The sequence below is a fragment of the Drosophila tropicalis genome, unplaced genomic scaffold, assembly GCF_018151085.1.
Source record: "Drosophila tropicalis isolate 14030-0801.00 unplaced genomic scaffold, ASM1815108v1 contig_593, whole genome shotgun sequence".
Lineage (NCBI taxonomy): Eukaryota > Metazoa > Arthropoda > Insecta > Diptera > Drosophilidae > Drosophila > Drosophila tropicalis.
Genome location: NW_027173070.1, coordinates 11,229,020 through 11,248,529, shown reverse-complemented (window position 1 = coordinate 11,248,529; position 19,510 = coordinate 11,229,020). Strand labels below are relative to the sequence as shown.

The window sequence follows — 19,510 nt, the reverse complement described above, 5'->3', positions numbered from 1 at the left end:
GAAACACTTTTTCCCGCCAAATATATTTAGCTTTCTAGTGGTAATTTTTAGGTTTCATCTAGCTGGTCACTCTAACAAACAGCTGTTTGGAAGACGCGAAAACGTTTTTTCGGCATTTTTTCCAACAATTTTGCATTAAAAATGCTGGCCAAAACAGCAAAACAAACGTTGAACTTAGAACTTAACTTTGTGAGTAATTACTCTGTGGTTAGCCAAGTATTATAAATAATAGTAAAATTGTATTTTTAGGACGAAGAGGATGTGCCATATGAAGAGGAAATCCTAAGGAATGCCTATTCGGTAAAGCACTGGCTGCGCTACATCGATCACAAGGCAAAGGCTCCAAATAATGGTGTTAATCTGGTATATGAACGTGCTTTAAAGGAACTACCAGGCAGCTATAAAATATGGTACAATTATCTTCGGACCCGCAGGAAGCAGGTTCGTGGCCGCATACCCACCGATCCCATGTGGGAGGAGGTGAACAATACTTTTGAACGGGCTTTGGTATTTATGCATAAAATGCCACGCATTTGGATGGATTATGGTGTCTTTATGACATCGCAGAGTAAAATCACCCGAACCCGCCACGTCTTCGATAGAGCATTAAGAGCATTGCCCATTACCCAGCATGGAAGGATTTGGCCTTTGTTTTTGAAATTTGTACAAAAGTTTGATATTCCCGAGACGGCATTGCGTGTGTATCGCAGATATCTAAAACTATTTCCCGAAGACGCCGAGGAGTATGTGGAGTATCTACAAAGTGTGGGCAAATTGGATGAAGCTGCTCAGCAATTGGCCTCCATAGTGGATAATGAACATTTCGCCTCGAAACATGGCAAATCCCAGCATCAATTGTGGAACGAGCTATGCGATTTGATATCAAAGAATCCCCACAAAGTCCATTCCCTAAATGTTGATGCTATAATTCGAGGTGGTCTACGTAGATATACTGATCAATTGGGTCATTTGTGGAATTCGCTAGCCGATTATTATGTACGTTCGGGTCTATTCGATCGGGCAAGGGATATATACGAAGAGGCCATACAAACTGTAACCACAGTAAGAGATTTTACTCAGGTCTTTGATGAATATGCCCAATTTGAGGAATTGTCGCTTAACAAACGCATGGAACAAGTGGCCGCTGCTGGCGAAGATGCCACAGAAGAGGATGACATTGAGGTGGAATTGCGTTTATCGCGCTTTGAGTATCTAATGGAGCGTCGTTTGCTATTGCTAAATAGTGTTCTACTACGCCAGAATCCTCACAATGTCCATGAATGGCATAAACGTGTAAAATTGTATGAGGATAAGCCCACGGACATAATTAATACCTTTACGGAAGCTGTACAGACGGTGCAACCTAAATTGGCAGTGGGTAAATTGCATACTCTGTGGGTGGAATTTGCCAAATTCTATGAGACAAATGGTCAAATAGAAGATGCCCGTGTGGTCTTTGAACGTGGGACTGAAGTGGCATATATTAAGGTTGAAGATTTGGCCTCTGTGTGGTGTGAATGGGCAGAAATGGAATTGCGTCAACAGCAATTTGAAGCTGCCCTCAAATTAATGCAAAAGGCCACTGTAATGCCCAAACGTAAGATCTCCTATCATGATGAAACGGAGACTGTCCAAATGCGTCTATTTAAATCATTGAAAGTCTGGTCCATGTATGCCGATCTGGAGGAATCTTTTGGTACCTTTAAAACTTGCAAGGCCGTCTATGAGCGAATAATAGATTTGAAAATATGCACACCACAAATTATTATTAATTATGGCTTATTTCTGGAGGAGCACAACTACTATGAGGATGCCTACAGAGCGTATGAGAAGGGCATTGCTCTCTTCAAATGGCCCAATGTCTATGATATATGGAATTCGTATTTAACCAAATTTCTGGCACGCTATGGTGGCACAAAATTGGAGCGAGCTCGTGATCTTTTCGAGCAATGTCTAAGCGACTGCCCGGCAGAGCATGCCAAATACTTTTACTTACTCTATGCCAAACTGGAGGAGGAACATGGTCTGGCCAGGCATGCCATGGCCGTCTACGATAGGGCCACTTCGGCTGTTAAAGAAGATGAAATGTATGACATGTATAATATATTCGTGAAGAAGGCAGCCGAAATCTATGGCCTGCCTAGAACTAGAGAGATCTATGAGAAGGCTATTGAAGCGTTGCCGGAACAGAATATGCGTCATATGTGCGTGAAATTTGCCGAATTGGAAACCAAATTGGGTGAAGTCGATCGAGCCAGAGCCATCTATGCACATTGCTCGCAGGTAAGTGGCCGGAGAGAGACTTTTAAATGTCATTAATTAATTTTGTTCACCTTTCGTCCTTTAGGTCTGTGATCCTCGCATTACAGCTGACTTTTGGCAAACGTGGAAGGAATTTGAAGTGCGTCATGGCAATGAGGATACCATGAGAGAAATGCTGCGCATTAAGCGCTCTGTTCAAGCCACTTACAATACCCAAGTCAATATGATGGCTGCCCAATTCCTGCAGACCAATAATAATGGCGCTGCCGCTGATGCTGGCGCCGGGACCGATGCCATGCGACAGCTGGAAGAGAAAGCAGCCGCAAGAGCAGCTGCCGAGGCAGCAGCCAATAAAACCAAACCCACAACTGCTCCATCGAATATTATGTTTGTGCGTGGCGAGACTCAGGGTGGCAAAAAAGACAAGGAGAACACGGTGGTTAATCCTGATGAAATTGATTTGGGTGACAGTGACGAGGAAGATGATGAGGATGAAGAGGAGAACACAAATGGGACAGATCAGGCATCCAATGAAGCTTCTACAAAAGTCGATGACGAAGGTTTGGTCATGAAGAAATTACGTTTCGAACAAAAGGCCATACCAGCCAAGGTATTTGGCACTCTGAAGCCCACCAATCAACAGGGCGATTCCGATGAGGAATAATCTTAAAATGTCCAATTGTAACAATTTATGTTTAGATTAGGCTAAAAAAAAGAAGTTTGAAATGTTTAAAATATACACAAGACAAAAAAAGAATAACAAGAGCAGGATAACTTGGAATAGGTTGGAAATTATAAAATCAAAAAATTCATCAATTCAAAGAAAGCTTTTGTAAACTAACAAATACCATGTAAATTAAATTGGTAAACACAGAGGGATGGCTTTAATATAGTTCATAAAATAGTTAACAGAAGTTCACTTTGGCCAATTTGAATTAATTTTTGAAATTGAAATCTCAATTTGAGGTTTTTATTTTCTCAATTTTAATTCGAAATGCAAAGCAACCAATTTATTAAGTTTTCCTTGCATTGGCAGGCCTTTACTTAAGTGTCAAATGAAGCAAAACTATTTTGCCCGTACTCATTCATCTTAGTTGGCTCTCTGGGAATTGTTTAACTTGATTTTCTCAAAATATTTTTAAAAATCAGTCTTTTTTAGCCCCTTCAGCAATAACAAAACATAAAAAAAAAAAACCTAAAACACTGGCTATATAATTATCTAGAATTTCTCTCACACAAATCTCTATTCGGAACAACGTTAAAAATTACAATAAATTATTTAAAAAATTTGCTTTATGCAATTAAACTAAACTCTATTCTTGAACTAGGCGAAGTAGCTGCAACCTTCATAAGGAAGATGGCATCAAGTCGCATGTTGAATGTGTTCAACAGGAACATAAATCTCTATAAACGTCTGACCAGCTCGAATCAAAATTCTCGTTCGAGTTCCAGTTCGCGTATGAGATTGTTGGGCGTGGAAGCGAAGCAGCTGCAACGCCGTCACTATTCTACGGATATGCTCGATGGCGAAAGTAAATCTGTGATCAAAGGCGTCGTTGTGGGCGTCTATAAGAAGGAAGGCGAAAAGGATGCCAAATTGACGTCGAGCGGTGAGAAATTTGATGATCGTTCGCAGGGCAAAATCTCGGAATTGGTACGCGAAACGACCATGAAGGGTGAACTGGGCAAGGGACGGGTATTCATGAATGTCGACGCTGAGTTCCGGGCGGTGGCTGTGGTTGGCTTGGGTCAAGAAGGAGCCGGCTTCAATGATCTCGAAATGATTGATGAGGGCATGGAGAATGCTCGTGTGGCAGCCGGCGTTGGAGCCAGAGCCTTGCAAATGCAAGGATGCACGGATATCCTAGTGGACTCCATGGAGTATCCCGAACAAGCTGCCGAAGGAAGTGCCTTGGCCATTTGGCGTTATAATAGCAATAAACGTAAAGAGGATCGTACATATATCCCCAAATTGGATTTGTATGACTCGCCCGATGTTGACGCCTGGACCAGGGGGTCTTTTTAAGGCAGAATCCCAAAATTTGGCTCGACGTTTGAGTGATGCGCCGGCCAATCAAATGACTCCTACTATATTCGCTCAATCGACGGTGGATGCTTTGTGTCCATGTGGTGTATCCGTAGAGATACGTTCCATGGATTGGATTGAGGCAAATCATTTGAATTCCTTCTTGATGGTGGCCAAGGGCAGTTGTGAGCCACCCGTTATTCTAGAGATCAACTACTGCGGCACTGCCCCCGAAGATAAGCCCATTTTGCTGGTGGGTAAGGGTCTGACCTATAACAGCGGAGGTCTGTGCCTGCGTCCCAAGGATTGTCTGAGTATGTATCGCGGTTGCATGGCCGGAGCAGCTGTTTGTGTGGCTGCCATTCGTGCCGCAGCTGCTCTATCTCTGCCTGTGAATATATCCGCTGTGCTGCCGCTGTGTGAGAGTATGCCATCCGGCATGGCCGTCAAACCAGGTGACGTGGTCACCCTGCTCAATGGCAAAACTATGGGCATTAAGGATGCCAGCAAGGCTGGAGTTGTTGTCATGGCAGATCCTTTGCTGTATGCCCAGACAGAATTTAAGCCACGACTTGTGGTAGATTTGGCCACTGTGGGTTATGGTGTCTGCGCTGCTTTGGGTGGATCTGCGGCTGGCATATTTAGTAATTCCAATTTCGTTTATAAGCAATTCGAAAAGGCTGGTGGACTCACAGGAGATCGCGTGTGGCGTCTGCCATTGTGGCAATACTTCAGACAATTGATCACTCCCAATGTTACTTATGATATTTCTAATCGTGGTCGTGGTCCGGCATCAAGTTGCATAGCTGCGGCCGTCCTTCATGAACTGGTGCCCTGTGTGGATTGGGCTCACATTGATATCCGTAATGTGGGCATGCTGACGCGTCATAATCCTTTGCCATATTTGCTCAAGGATCGCATGACTGGACGTCCAACGCGTACTCTTATCCAGTTCCTGTACCAAATGGCCTGCCCAGATAATAAGTAGAGAGCAGTAAATCTGCCTCCCCAATCTCATTCGTTGTTAAACGATTTGTGATTGTTTCCCTTTAGAATTTAATTTTTTTTTTTTTTTGATTTCCCTTTTAAGTTTTTTTTTTGGCAAAATTTTGTTAATTGTAGAAATTTTCTAATTATTTTGCGTAACTGCAGCCAAGCCAAATGGCCAGAAAGCACCATTAATTTAAAAATTAAAATTGAAAATGATGCTAACTTTCAAAATTTAATACTGTTAAAATGTAACTGATACAAGTTCAAATTCCATAAATACGATGAATTAATTATATATCTAGAAGTTTGAGTTTACAAATATCTGGTATTTAAATTTAAATTAGCGCCAAGCTGGCTGGCGGTGCTGGGCAAGGTTTTTTAAAAAATACCAAATTTTACTCAACACACGCAGAGTTTTTCATTGATCAGCACTGGGCAACATCGACGGATTTTTCAACACTTGTGTGTATATACTGAAAATTGAAACGCAACGCGTAGAGCTGGGATACTATCGATAGTGGCCCCACTCGATAGTTTCGCCTCCGATAGTTTAAACTATCGATACTATCGATAGTACTATCGGAAATTTTAAACTAATAAATTTTAATTTTTGGCAAACAAATTCTATATATTTTGTCTAAAAAAATAAGAAAAATATAAAAAATTCAAATGTCTTAATTTTTAAAAATAAAAAATTATATTATTTTAAATGTGTGTGATGTAACTTAAAATATATATTTTTTCTGAGATCATATATTTCATTTGTTTCTCGCAACTATTTTACAAACATAATATGTTTTAAAATAAAAAAAAATGTACCATTTCAAATGGTTTCTTAAGTTTTTAAATGTGTGTAATGCAACTTAAAATATTAATTTTTTCAGAGATCCTATTTCATTGATCAAACATAATATGTTTTGAAATAAAAAAAATGTACCATTCCAAATGGTTTCTTAAGTAAGAAATTGTTATTTTCACAGCTTTAGTTTAATTAGTCTCGTCGTTTATCCATTGGTTTTTTTGCAGGAATATGAGTTGGTTCACATATTTTTCCTTCATTGCAGCTCGCCGGTCTGTTATTATGGCACCCGCCTTGCTAAATATGCGCTCCGATTCTACGGAGCTTGCCGGGATCGATAAGTATTTGGTAGCGCAACGGCTGAGGCCATCAAATTGACTTTCATTAATCTGAAAAAAGGAAATTTTAAAACACATAAAACACAACAAATTGATTCAATTAGCTACCTTCCAAAACTGAAGCGGGTCTGTATCGTGAGCTGCATTGCGCTGTTCAAAATATTGCCTCATCATAATTATTGCGTCCGCCCTATTGTTAGACCGCTTCTCTTCAACTTTTTTTCCCATGAATTTAAATAGAAAGGGTGAATCCTCTGGCAGTTCCTCATCTTCAGGTTGATTTTGTGCTAGTTTTTTTAAGCCGCTCAGCTCGTTCTCCAATTTAATTGCAGTCTGTTGAACATTGCCATCACTTTGAAAGCCCTCCTTCTTAAATCGCGCATCTAACAGAGTTCCAAGTCTAGGATCTGTCCTTGTTTCATAGGGGAACAGTTTTGTTTTAACTTTTTGTATCAGTAAAGCGCAAGTCTCACTGCCAACTGTTGTTAGCATTGTTGGCAAGAGCTCCTCTAAGCTTTTGGTTAATGCCAATATTGCTGGGATTATCAACGAAATGGTCACCGTATTGGCCGCTGATGTGTGCCTTGTTGCAGCTTCGAAAGGCCTAAGAACAGTGCATATATCCTTAATGACACGGAACTGGTCCTCGGATAAGGGAATCGGCGCACCTCGCGATTTTAAAAGAGTCGCTAATAGCGGTTCCCTTACCTCCAAAATTCGTTCCAGCATATAAAATGCACTGTTCCATCGCGTAGGTACCTCTTGCAGCAAATTAAGAGGATTGCTGCTGCCCTGCTCTTCTTTGAATTTGGCTTTAGCGATGGAGCTACTCTTCATAAATGAAACAATTCGTTTCGCGCTAGTTAAGACTTCCTTCACATTTTTGTTTGATAACACATCTTGTACGACAAGGTTCAATGTATGCGCGAAGCACGGCAGGTGTCTTTTTTCAAAAATTTCGCACGCCTTTATCATTACGGGTGCACTGTCGGTCACTACAGTTTGTATTTTGTCGTATATTGCCCATTCATTACAAATTTGACGCAATGTGGTGGCAATATTCTCACTATTGTGATTGGTTTGATCAATTAGTGGCAGTGTGCACAGTACTGCCGTTTTTAAGGAAAAGTTGTCGATGAAGTGAACTGTGACAGTTATATAGCTCGTGTTTGCTCGCGATGTCCAAGAGTCTGTCGTTATAGAGCAATATTCCATTCTTTGCATAATAGCCTTTAGTTTTAGCAATGAATTATTATACATATTTTGTATATGTACGTCTTTTAAAGTTCTGCGACTTGGTAATACATATTTTGGGTCCAAAGCTTTCACAAAATCTTTGAAGCCGACGTCCTCAACAATGCTAAAAGGCTGCAAATCAAGTGCTACCATTCGGGCAAGACACTCATCTATATGTGCCTTCCTGGTAGATGTGGTATTATAACACTCACCGCTCGAAAAATATTTATCCACTTTCACTTCATTTTTTCCATCCTGCAGTACAAGGGAATGGAACCGTTTCAAGTGGTCCATTAAATTTGATGTGTTCCCACTTGTTCGGTATTCCTTTGTGCAGTATCGACATTTTGCATACATCCTGTTTTTAAGATGGTCAAAATGATTCCATACACTTGACACAATTTTCTTTTTTTTTGCATGCAACTTCATCATTGGAGTTTCGTTCAGTTAAAACAGTTGATGTTGATGCAGTTGATGTTGATGCAGTTGATGTTGATGCAGTTGATGTTGATGCAATTGATACAGTTGCAGTCGATGCAGTTGCAGTCGATGTAGAAGGAGAAGAAGACAAAGCACAATCTTTTTCTAAAAAGTGATCAAATATATTAGATACACATTTTACAGACTTTGTATAAAAACACTTACTTGTTCTAGCCACAAATCTGTCCATTTTGAATGAGGAACTGCCATCCATATACTAATACTTCAATATTTATTGACTAAAAAGTGGAGGATAAATGTTTATTAATAAAAATGTACCAAAAAGTTAACACTTTTTCACTTACACGTGTCTATTTGCACTCAAACTCATTGAAGCACCGATAGTCACTATCGACAAATTACCATCGATATATCGGACTATTTAATACTATCGATAGTATCGATAGTGCCATCGATAGTTTTCCCAGCTCTAGCAACGCGTCTAAAATTTTGTTAAATCATAACCAAAATTACACAAGCGTGCAAGCAAAACGTGAAAAAATGTAAGCAAATTAGTTTAGTGATTGTTACTATCGTTTAATTTATCGTTGCACTATCGCAGAGCGTTTTGTTGCGAAAATTGTTTAAATGAAAAATTAAACAATTTACGTCGGTCTCGGGTGTCTCAATCGCCTATCTATGTATCTCTCTTTCTCTCTCGCTCTTACTCTGCTGACAAAGCAAATACGGGACGTCGTGCGTCTGTGTGCTGCATTGTGTGTGTGTATGTGAGTGTGTGTGTGTGTAAGTTAGAAGAAAAAGCGAAGAAAAATATAATGAAAATGGAAATGTAGGAAACGAAAATGATGAAAATTGGTTTTCCTTGTAATAAAAAAAAGGCTCGAACGCGATTTCGAAATGAACTGAGATAAAAACATTGTATACAAAAACAATCAACGGGTTCCCTCGAACTGCCGCCACCACAAGCCCCTTGCATCATGACCCCGTGGCCTATTATACTCTCTTTGTCTCCCCACTGCGTCCCCCTCGGAGAACGAATTGAAAAATAGCAATGGGCAGCCGCAGCCGGGTCGGTACGCGTACGGATTATTTCTGTCTTACTCGCTCTCCTTGACGATGACATATGACAGCTGCCGTTTGCGTTTGATCTCCTTTTACGATACGTTTTGACCTGCCCTCGCGTTCGCGTTTGCTACATTAATAACTTTTCTATGTTCTCTCTGTTGTTCTCGCTCTCTGACCCTTCTCTCGTACCACCTCATTGTTATTGCTCTTGTTGTTGTTAATTGCTGTTGTTTTTGTACGCCATTTCTAATGCCTATGTCTCTCTCTCTCTTTTTCTCTCTCATGTTTTATAATTGTAATATATTTGCAGCTATTTTTGTTTGTGTTTTTTTGAATGCAAAAAGAAAAAAAGAGAAATAAATAAAAAAAAAATGCAATAATTTGTATTTGAAATGGTAAAAGTGCTGAGCCGTGTTAAATCAAAGTAGATATCTTTATACAAATATAGAGAGATCCGAAATTGTTTATTAATCGTGCGCGAGATATTCGGTTTCGTGCTATAATAAAAATCGGCATCGCATCGAGCGATGGCTTCACGTAAGCTGCATATGGATAGGCAGCCCACAGCTGCACGCATAACAGGTAGATATATGTTATCTAAAACATGGACGGCGAAAGGAAAAATCCAAAAACATCAAGAATTTCCTACCTGAATACCTAGAAGATAAAGAATATTAACAGAAGCGTTTAAGCCGATGATAATAAAAGAAGAAGTAACAGAAGAGGTCTTTACTCAAGTTAACCTAAAATAGACTTGAGCATTTCGCACTCATTTGCAAGATCACTCCCAAAGGGATAAGACGATAAGCAAGTAAAACAACAATTCAAGTTTTAAAAAGTGATAGTTTTTGAAAATTACGGAAACGAATAACGGTTAAATGTGTGAGTTATTTTGTTATTTGAATCCATAGGGCAACTTTAGAACTTTGAAATAGTTTTTTGGAAAACTTTAAATGCTTGTTCATCCGACTGATTTTGTGGTTTGCAAATATCGTTCACGGAAACGTCAGTTTATCACTCTATATGTATAAATTGTTTTTACCAATTTTGAACTAAATCGTTCGTTGAAATTCCTGTTCCCAGAACAAGTTGAAGCCAAATTGCGCCACTGAAACGTAGACGAACTTGATTTTGGTTTCTTATCGTCCCTTTACACACTTAGCCATAAGAAATAAATTTGGACATACATTTACCAAACTATAATAGTAATTGCATTGAGAATTTCGTTACTTCTCTTAAAAATATTGTTAAAAAACTGGCTTGAAGGAATGAAGGAATTATTATCATGTAATTCTATCGAATGAATATAGGAAATTTAAAGTTTTAGGTTCATAGAAACAATTCGATGATCTCTATATTAATTAAAAAATTTTTACTTTCCTTGCAGATCCATCTTTACCCGCTGGTAAGCGACGTGAAATCGATAACGTCATGAAGAAGGCACGAGCCAATACCACCAATGATTATTGGGACAAGAAGCTTATTGAAGCCGAGGAAAAGGATCCAAATCGTTGGCGACACACTGGATACAAGAAAATGTATATACAAGGCGAAAGCAGTTCTGGCGAATCCGAACGCGATGGACGCGATGCGGGAGCACCAAATTATGGCAGTGCCAGTCGTTATCCACCACCGCCGGGAGGTGGAGGGGGAGGCGTTGGAGGACCTTCGCAGGGTTCAGTTTCATCGGCGCGTTATGGACGCTCACGCTCCCCCCATTCGCGTAGTCGCTCCCGTTTGCGTAAATCGCCGCCATTGTCGCCGCCACCGCGTCGTCGATCGCCACAAATGCCCATGCCGATGCATGGAGGACGTGGACCGCGTTCACCACGATCACCCAACGAGATGATGCGTCGTCCGGGCAATGGTCATGGCCATGGTGGCGTCCACGGTGGACGTCCACGTTCGCCGCCAGAGCCAAACAGTCGCGGTGGTGCCCGTAAGCCAACAAATCCGTCGCGATCACCGTTGGGTCGTCGTCGATCACCGCCGCCATTGCCGCCGTCGGATAAGCGTGGTTTGCCACCGGGAGCACATATTTTACCGCGTTCTAAGCGTCCACCCTCGCCACCACCAAGGGTAAGTTTAGCCCAGAAGTTTATCATTTGATTTTATTAACAACCCATTTTTTCTTTTAACAGCATTCGATGCGTTCGCGTTCAAATAGCTCGATGAGCAGCAGTTCGGATGATTCCTGTTCTCTGTGCTCGCCCAGTCATCGTCATAGATCTCGGTAAGTGCGAATATTAAGATCATCTAATTGGGACTTTAACTAATTGTACATTTTTTCTCCAGTTCCCGCGGTCCGCGTTCACCGCCGCCGAAGCCGCGTGGCCATTATCGTTCTGGGGCACCGCCATTGCCGCCCCCGGAATCCCATGGTCGTGTCCATGGACGTCCAACAACTCCGCCAACTGTTGATAAATATCGCGAGGCCAAAATGCGTCATTTGGGTCATGAAAATGATGGTCATAATATGAAAATTGGCCGTTCGTCACGTCATTCACCGCCGCCAGAGGATCCGCGTCTTAAGCATCGTCCGCCAGAGCCACCAGAGCCGGCCACGGGTGGTTCGGGTCCACCATCAACAACAGCAGCAGCAGCTGCTGCTCAGCAGGCCAAGAAAAAGAAAAAAGAAAAGGAGGTGAGTCCAAAGAAAACCCACTAAGAAAATGAAAATTCTCTTAAACCATTTCTCTTTCGTAGCTGCGACCGCGCATCAAAATTGAAGGTGAGAAACGCAAAAAGCCCACAAATGCCAGCGGCGGCAATGGGGCTAATTCCTCATCAGATTCAGATGATTCGGGTGGCTCGGATAGCGATAGTGAGGTGGCAACCAATTCATTGCCCACATTTTCGGCAACAACGCGTCTAACACTGTCGGAACGTTTCGGCAAAATGGCCCAATGGAGTAAAATGGCTGATCGCAGTAATATGGAAAATATGCGCATCACCAAAGATTCCGCCGGCGGTGCATTAAAAGTGATGATCGAGGAGGGTCTCGAATCGCCGCCGCGTCGTTATTCGTATTCACCAGCACCGGCTGGTCATTTCCCGGAAGAGTTGGCAACCACAGCGCCGTCGGGTATGCTATCGTGGGATGATGTACGCGTTCGTTATGAATACTACAAGAGTCGTGGTTATCTAAGGGATCTGGATTTAAAGGTAAGATCCACGAAATTAAAAGTCTTTGGAAGCATTTTGAAAAGTATTTTTCTTTTCTCTTTTAGGACTATATCAAATGGGAAGAATGGTGGTATAAATATCAAGAGTGGTTGAAACAAGAACGTTATTATGAGTACTGGGATCTGCGATCGCGACGGCGTCGCAAGAAGCTGCCAGTCACTCAACGTTTGAACTGAACAGACCCAAACAAGAAGAGAGAGTGAATAGCTAGCAATTATTGTGGCATCATTCTAATGGACATATTTTTTTCCTTCCCACTTTCATCTGCTCCCACTAAACAACTCATTCCCACACTTTTAATTTTTTTTTTTTTTCTTTCATTTTGTGTTTTAACTTCATTTAATCATCTTCACCTCATGTACACCTTCACCTCGCCTTATCCCTATTATTACTCTCTTTTTCTCCCTTTTTGGCCTTGATTTTGTACATTGAAAATGTATGAATAAGGAATTTTTTGCATTTCATTGTTTGCTTTTGTATCTAACCATTTTTTGATAAACAAGATCTAAAGTGTTTATATATATATATATATATATATATCTATTGTGTAATCGGTGAGAAACGAAGACAGGAGAAAAGTAGAAAAGGGGGGTTTCATTAAAGACATTTTTGTAAACGCTTCAATTATCCTCCCCGCACATTTACACTAATAAAAATGGAAAATAAAATACAAAATTAGTAAAAAACTTAACAACCTTGTGTTCTACTTAATGTTATGAATAGACTCTGAATTATTATGCTTCTCTATTCTATTTGTAATAATTTCTTATAAAAAAATTTATGGCGATCGGAAAAATTTACTTTACTTATTTAAATTTTAAAAATTTGCCGCTACATTTAACATAGTCTGTAAAAATTCCTGTTAACTAACGTAACAGAGTTCTGTTAAGAGTAATCGACCCTGTATTTTTACAGTTCACCCCCTATTATAGTTTAGTAACTTTGTTGGTCGAACGGCGCCACTATGCTCCTTTGAAAATAAATTTCCGTTATAAATGGATGATTTGTAATTTGTTGAAAGAATTATTTTCTTTCAACTTTAAATAATAATCATAATTATAACTTCAATATTATTCTATATTTTTCGAACAATAACAATAAATTCAAATCGAGTGAATTGTTAAAAAAATGTCAGAGCGAGTAAAATACAGATATCAAGTGATATAGGCAATTTGACATTGATAGGACCACTAACCATAGAATACATAGATGCGTCAAACTCAAGTTTTTTTGATTACAAATGCTAGCCTGAGTCTGGAACCCCAGAGAACTTCGGCAAAAGCCGAACAGCGTAGAACCCCAGAGAGCGGTCGCAGCGAGAGCGAAAAACGTTCGCTCGCAGCACTGTCGCTACGCATCGAAAATAATTCAGTCTGCCACAGATCGCAGAACGATGAACACATGTCTGTGTCGCTGTGTTCTCGTTTTGCATATGTATGCGTACACTCGTCGGTACATGCTCAGGCTTCGTAGTGTGTGTGTGTGACGTGAAGTTGTACAACATCGCATTTCAATAGTTCCCTCAACCAAAATTTTTGATTTTCGACAAAAAAAGCGACAATGCGAATAGGTAATGCCTCTGTGAAAAGAATATCAAGAAGTATTGGCATAGAGTGCTCGCTTGGCGATCGGAATAGCACTGGTTCGAATCCCAACTCCGATTATCGTTAATGAAGGTTTTTTTTGTTTATTTTTATTTTTTTTATTTATTTCTATTTTTTTTTTTTTTTTGTTTATATTTTTTAATTTATTTTTATATGAATCACTAACCATAGAATACATAGATGCGTCAAACTCAAGTTTTTTTGATTACAAATGCTAGCCTGAGTCTGGAACCCCAGAGAACTTCGGCAAAAGCCGAACAGCGTAGAACCCCAGAGAGCGGTCGCAGCGAGAGCGAAAAACGTTCGCTCGCAGCACTGTCGCTACGCATCGAAAATAATTCAGTCTGCCACAGATCGCAGAACGATGAACACATGTCTGTGTCGCTGTGCTCTCGTTTTGCATATGTATGCGTACACTCGTCGGTACATGTTATCTAAAACATGGACGGCGAAAGGAAAAACCCAAAAACATCAAGAATTTCCTACCTGAATACCTAGAAGATAAAGAATATTAACAGAAGCGTTTAAGCCGATGATAATAAAAGAAGAAGTAACAGAAGAGGTCTTTACTCAAGTTAACCTAAAATAGACTTGAGCATTTCGCACTCATTTGCAAGATCACTCCCAAAGGGATAAGACGATAAGCAAGTAAAACAACAATTCAAGTTTTAAAAAGTGATAGTTTTTGAAAATTACGGAAACGAATAACGGTTAAATGTGTGAGTTATTTTGTTATTTGAATCCATAGGGCAACTTTAGAACTTTGAAATAGTTTTTTGGAAAACTTTAAATGCTTGTTCATCCGACTGATTTTGTGGTTTGCAAATATCGTTCACGGAAACGTCAGTTTATCACTCTATATGTATAAATTGTTTTTACCAATTTTGAACTAAATCGTTCGTTGAAATTCCTGTTCCCAGAACAAGTTGAAGCCAAATTGCGCCACTGAAACGTAGACGAACTTGATTTTGGTTTCTTATCGTCCCTTTACACACTTAGCCATAAGAAATAAATTTGGACATACATTTACCAAACTATAATAGTAATTGCATTGAGAATTTCGTTACTTCTCTTAAAAATATTGTTAAAAAACTGGCTTGAAGGAATGAAGGAATTATTATCATGTAATTCTATCGAATGAATATAGGAAATTTAAAGTTTTAGGTTCATAGAAACAATTCGATGATCTCTATATTAATTAAAAAATTTTTACTTTCCTTGCAGATCCATCTTTACCCGCTGGTAAGCGACGTGAAATCGATAACGTCATGAAGAAGGCACGAGCCAATACCACCAATGATTATTGGGACAAGAAGCTTATTGAAGCCGAGGAAAAGGATCCAAATCGTTGGCGACACACTGGATACAAGAAAATGTATATACAAGGCGAAAGCAGTTCTGGCGAATCCGAACGCGATGGACGCGATGCGGGAGCACCAAATTATGGCAGTGCCAGTCGTTATCCACCACCGCCGGGAGGTGGAGGGGGAGGCGTTGGAGGACCTTCGCAGGGTTCAGTTTCATCGGCGCGTTATGGACGCTCACGCTCCCCCCATTCGCGTAGTCGCTCCCGTTTGCGTAAATCGCCGCCATTGTCGCCGCCACCGCGTCGTCGATCGCCACAAATGCCCATGCCGATGCATGGAGGACGTGGACCGCGTTCACCACGATCACCCAACGAGATGATGCGTCGTCCGGGCAATGGTCATGGCCATGGTGGCGTCCACGGTGGACGTCCACGTTCGCCGCCAGAGCCAAACAGTCGCGGTGGTGCCCGTAAGCCAACAAATCCGTCGCGATCACCGTTGGGTCGTCGTCGATCACCGCCGCCATTGCCGCCGTCGGATAAGCGTGGTTTGCCACCGGGAGCACATATTTTACCGCGTTCTAAGCGTCCACCCTCGCCACCACCAAGGGTAAGTTTAGCCCAGAAGTTTATCATTTGATTTTATTAACAACCCATTTTTTCTTTTAACAGCATTCGATGCGTTCGCGTTCAAATAGCTCGATGAGCAGCAGTTCGGATGATTCCTGTTCTCTGTGCTCGCCCAGTCATCGTCATAGATCTCGGTAAGTGCGAATATTAAGATCATCTAATTGGGACTTTAACTAATTGTACATTTTTTCTCCAGTTCCCGCGGTCCGCGTTCACCGCCGCCGAAGCCGCGTGGCCATTATCGTTCTGGGGCACCGCCATTGCCGCCCCCGGAATCCCATGGTCGTGTCCATGGACGTCCAACAACTCCGCCAACTGTTGATAAATATCGCGAGGCCAAAATGCGTCATTTGGGTCATGAAAATTATGGTCATAATATGAAAATTGGCCGTTCGTCACGTCATTCACCGCCGCCAGAGGATCCGCGTCTTAAGCATCGTCCGCCAGAGCCACCAGAGCCGGCCACGGGTGGTTCGGGTCCACCATCAACAACAGCAGCAGCAGCTGCTGCTCAGCAGGCCAAGAAAAAGAAAAAAGAAAAGGAGGTGAGTCCAAAGAAAACCCACTAAGAAAATGAAAATTCTCTTAAACCATTTCTCTTTCGTAGCTGCGACCGCGCATCAAAATTGAAGGTGAGAAACGCAAAAAGCCCACAAATGCCAGCGGCGGCAATGGGGCTAATTCCTCATCAGATTCAGATGATTCGGGTGGCTCGGATAGCGATAGTGAGGTGGCAACCAATTCATTGCCCACATTTTCGGCAACAACGCGTCTAACACTGTCGGAACGTTTCGGCAAAATGGCCCAATGGAGTAAAATGGCTGATCGCAGTAATATGGAAAATATGCGCATCACCAAAGATTCCGCCGGCGGTGCATTAAAAGTGATGATCGAGGAGGGTCTCGAATCGCCGCCGCGTCGTTATTCGTATTCACCAGCACCGGCTGGTCATTTCCCGGAAGAGTTGGCAACCACAGCGCCGTCGGGTATGCTATCGTGGGATGATGTACGCGTTCGTTATGAATACTACAAGAGTCGTGGTTATCTAAGGGATCTGGATTTAAAGGTAAGATCCACGAAATTAAAAGTCTTTGGAAGCATTTTGAAAAGTATTTTTATACCCTTGCAAAAAGGGTATATTAATTTTGGTCAGAAGTGTGCAACGCATAGAACAAAGCATCTCCGACCATACAAAGTATATATATTCTTGATCAGCACGACGAGACGAGTTCAACTAGCCATGTCCGTCCGTCCGTCCGTCCGTCCGTCCGTCCGTCCGTCCGTCCGTCCGTCCGTCCGTCCGTCTGGATCAACGCAAACTCCTCCTAGACCGTAAGAGCTACAGAGCTGAAATTTTGCACGTAGGCTTGTATATACTGCAGGCGTTGTATATCTCGGATTCAGCCGGATCGGACCACTATATCATATAGCTCCCATACAAACCCCAAAGTCACGAACAGTGACTTTTCTCAATAACTTCGTTATTTTCTATGCTATTATCGTGAAACTTAATATTAGAGAGTTTACTACGCCTATAAGCGACTATGCCAAATTTGATCAAGATCGGGTGACTATATCATATAGCTGCCATACAAACGGCCAAGTCACGAACAGTGACTTTCTCAATAACTTCGTTATTTTCTGAGCTATTGTCGTGAAACTTAATATTAGAGAGTTTACTACGCCTATAAGCGACTATGCCAAATTTGATCAAGATCGGGTGACTATATAATATAGCTCCCATACAAACGGCCAAGTCACGAACAGTGACTTTCTCAATACCTTCGTTATTTTCTGAGCTATTGTCGTGAAACTTAATATTAGAGAGTTTACTACGCCTATAGGCGACTATGCCAAATTTGATCAAGATCAGGTGACTATATCATATAGCTCCCATAGGAACGATTGGTCGAAAACAGTGACTTTGATCAATATCTTCGTTATTTCCTATGATTGTAAGCCATTCTTTCTCAAGCTTAAGCCTTTTTAGATAAAACGTTTTTCCACATTGATGGCTAATAGGTAAGGATAGAGTTACCAAAAAAGTTGCAAGGGTATACAAACTTTGACGCGGTCGAAGTTAGCCCCGGCCCTCTGGTTCTTTTCTCTTTTAGGACTATATCAAATGGGAAGAATGGTGGTATAAATATCAAGAGTGGTTGAAACAAGAACGTTATTATGAGTACTGGGATCTGCGATCGCGACGGCGTCGCAAGAAGCTGCCAGTCACTCAACGTTTGAACTGAACAGACCCAAACAAGAAGAGAGAGTGAATAGCTAGCAATTATTGTGGCATCATTCTAATGGACATATTTTTTTCCTTCCCACTTTCATCTGCTCCCACTAAACAACTCATTCCCACACTTTTAATTTTTTTTTTTTTTCTTTCATTTTGTGTTTTAACTTCATTTAATCATCTTCACCTCATGTACACCTTCACCTCGCCTTATCCCTATTATTACTCTCTTTTTGGCCTTGATTTTGTACATTGAAAATGTATGAATAAGGAATTTTTTGCATTTCATTGTTTGCTTTTGTATCTAACCATTTTTTGATAAACAATATCTAAAGTGTTTATATATATATATATATATATATCTATTGTGTAATCGGTGAGAAACGAAGACAGGAGAAAAGTAGAAAAGGGGGGTTTCATTAAAGACATTTTTGTAAACGCTTCAATTATCCTCCCCGCACATTTACACTAATAAAAATGGAAAATAAAATACAAAATTAGTAAAAAACTTAACAACCTTGTGTTCTACTTAATGTTATGAATAGACTCTGAATTATTATGCTTCTCTATTCTATTTGTAATAATTTCTTATAAAAAAATTTATGGCGATCGGAAAAATTTACTTTACTTATTTAAATTTTAAAAATTTGCCGCTACATTTAACATAGTCTGTAAAAATTCCTGTTAACTAACGTAACAGAGTTCTGTTAAGAGTAATCGACCCTGTATTTTTACAGTTCACCCCCTATTATAGTTTAGTAACTTTGTTGGTCGAACGGCGCCACTATGCTCCTTTGAAAATAAATTTCCGTTATAAATGGATGATTTGTAATTTGTTGAAAGAATTATTTTCTTTCAACTTTAAATAATAATCATAATTATAACTTCAATATTATTCTATATTTTTCGAACAATAACAATAAATTCAAATCGAGTGAATTGTTAAAAAAATGTCAGAGCGAGTAAAATACAGATATCAAGTGATATAGGCAATTTGACATTGATAGGACCACTAACCATAGAATACATAGATGCGTCAAACTCAAGTTTTTTTGATTACAAATGCTAGCCTGAGTCTGGAACCCCAGAGAACTTCGGCAAAAGCCGAACAGCGTAGAACCCCAGAGAGCGGTCGCAGCGAGAGCGAAAAACGTTCGCTCGCAGCACTGTCGCTACGCATCGAAAATAATTCAGTCTGCCACAGATCGCAGAACGATGAACACATGTCTGTGTCGCTGTGTTCTCGTTTTGCATATGTATGCGTACACTCGTCGGTACATGCTCAGGCTTCGTAGTGTGTGTGTGTGACGTGAAGTTGTACAACATCGCATTTCAATAGTTCCCTCAACCAAAATTTTTGATTTTCGACAAAAAAGCGACAATGCGAATAG

General features: G+C 40.7%; 5 protein-coding genes across 7 annotated transcripts; 4 read left to right on the top strand and 1 right to left on the bottom strand.

The window, feature by feature from the left end:
- The first annotated feature begins 66 nt into the window (after window positions 1–66).
- fand (Pre-mRNA-splicing factor SYF1 fand) lies at window positions 67–3,131 on the top strand. Its single transcript, XM_068290166.1, has 3 exons — window positions 67–189; window positions 250–2,283; window positions 2,348–3,131. Exons 1-3 carry the CDS (start codon window positions 142–144, stop codon window positions 2,924–2,926), a joined length of 2,661 nt encoding a protein of 886 aa, XP_068146267.1. The 5' UTR covers window positions 67–141; the 3' UTR covers window positions 2,927–3,131.
- A 165-nt stretch (window positions 3,132–3,296) lies between these two features.
- Window positions 3,297–5,582, top strand: S-Lap5 (Sperm-Leucylaminopeptidase 5). The gene is given in 2 exon segments (XM_068290167.1): window positions 3,297–4,276; window positions 4,278–5,582. Coding segments are annotated over 2 exon segments (1,656 nt in total). The 5' UTR covers window positions 3,297–3,619; the 3' UTR covers window positions 5,277–5,582.
- A 661-nt stretch (window positions 5,583–6,243) lies between these two features.
- LOC137576720 (zinc finger BED domain-containing protein 4-like) lies at window positions 6,244–8,370 on the bottom strand. Its single transcript, XM_068289975.1, has 3 exons — window positions 8,297–8,370; window positions 6,524–8,236; window positions 6,244–6,466 (listed from the first exon to the last, which is right to left on the bottom strand). Exons 2-3 carry the CDS (start codon window positions 8,081–8,083, stop codon window positions 6,266–6,268), a joined length of 1,761 nt encoding a protein of 586 aa, XP_068146076.1. The 5' UTR covers window positions 8,084–8,236; window positions 8,297–8,370; the 3' UTR covers window positions 6,244–6,265.
- Window positions 8,371–8,508: 138 nt separating this feature from the next.
- LOC137576719 (basic salivary proline-rich protein 1-like) lies at window positions 8,509–13,037 on the top strand. 3 transcript variants are annotated; one of them, XM_068289972.1, is made up of 7 exons: window positions 8,551–8,634; window positions 9,468–9,739; window positions 10,545–11,236; window positions 11,299–11,390; window positions 11,453–11,801; window positions 11,864–12,322; window positions 12,388–13,037. In XM_068289972.1, the coding sequence occupies exons 2-7, from the start codon at window positions 9,685–9,687 to the stop codon at window positions 12,517–12,519; spliced, it is 1,779 nt and encodes a 592-aa protein (XP_068146073.1). In that variant the 5' UTR covers window positions 8,551–8,634; window positions 9,468–9,684; the 3' UTR covers window positions 12,520–13,037. The 3 variants fall into 3 exon arrangements, with proteins under 3 accessions (XP_068146075.1, XP_068146073.1, XP_068146074.1); XM_068289974.1 differs by lacking the exon at window positions 9,468–9,739 and having other exon boundaries at window positions 8,509–8,634; XM_068289973.1 differs by lacking the exon at window positions 8,551–8,634 and having other exon boundaries at window positions 8,736–9,739.
- Window positions 13,038–14,647: 1,610 nt separating this feature from the next.
- LOC137576102 (basic salivary proline-rich protein 2-like) lies at window positions 14,648–18,635 on the top strand. The gene is made up of 6 exons (XM_068288986.1): window positions 14,648–14,666; window positions 15,172–15,863; window positions 15,926–16,017; window positions 16,080–16,428; window positions 16,491–16,949; window positions 17,998–18,635. Exons 1-6 carry the CDS (start codon window positions 14,663–14,665, stop codon window positions 18,127–18,129), a joined length of 1,728 nt encoding a protein of 575 aa, XP_068145087.1. The 5' UTR covers window positions 14,648–14,662; the 3' UTR covers window positions 18,130–18,635.
- Window positions 18,636–19,510: the final 875 nt, after the last annotated feature.

Bases quoted from the DNA above. Each gene is read 5' to 3' on its own strand.
- fand (XM_068290166.1), top strand. From the start codon at position 142: ATGCTGGCCAAAACAGCAAAACAAACGTTGAACTTAGAACTTAACTTT. The intron at 190-249 runs GTGAGTAATTAC...TTGTATTTTTAG, and splicing joins TGAACTTAGAACTTAACTTT to GACGAAGAGGATGTGCCATA. The intron at 2,284-2,347 runs GTAAGTGGCCGG...TTCGTCCTTTAG, and splicing joins TCTATGCACATTGCTCGCAG to GTCTGTGATCCTCGCATTAC.
- LOC137576720 (XM_068289975.1), bottom strand. From the start codon at position 8,083: ATGATGAAGTTGCATGCAAAAAAAAAGAAAATTGTGTCAAGTGTATGG. The intron at 6,467-6,523 runs GTAGCTAATTGA...TCCTTTTTTCAG, and splicing joins ACCCGCTTCAGTTTTGGAAG to ATTAATGAAAGTCAATTTGA.
- LOC137576719 (XM_068289972.1), top strand. From the start codon at position 9,685: ATGGCTTCACGTAAGCTGCATATGGATAGGCAGCCCACAGCTGCACGC. The intron at 9,740-10,544 runs GTAGATATATGT...CTTTCCTTGCAG, and splicing joins CACAGCTGCACGCATAACAG to ATCCATCTTTACCCGCTGGT. The intron at 11,391-11,452 runs GTAAGTGCGAAT...TTTTTTCTCCAG, and splicing joins AGTCATCGTCATAGATCTCG to TTCCCGCGGTCCGCGTTCAC.
- LOC137576102 (XM_068288986.1), top strand. The intron at 16,429-16,490 runs GTGAGTCCAAAG...TCTCTTTCGTAG, and splicing joins AAAAGAAAAAAGAAAAGGAG to CTGCGACCGCGCATCAAAAT. The intron at 16,950-17,997 runs GTAAGATCCACG...TTTCTCTTTTAG, and splicing joins TAAGGGATCTGGATTTAAAG to GACTATATCAAATGGGAAGA.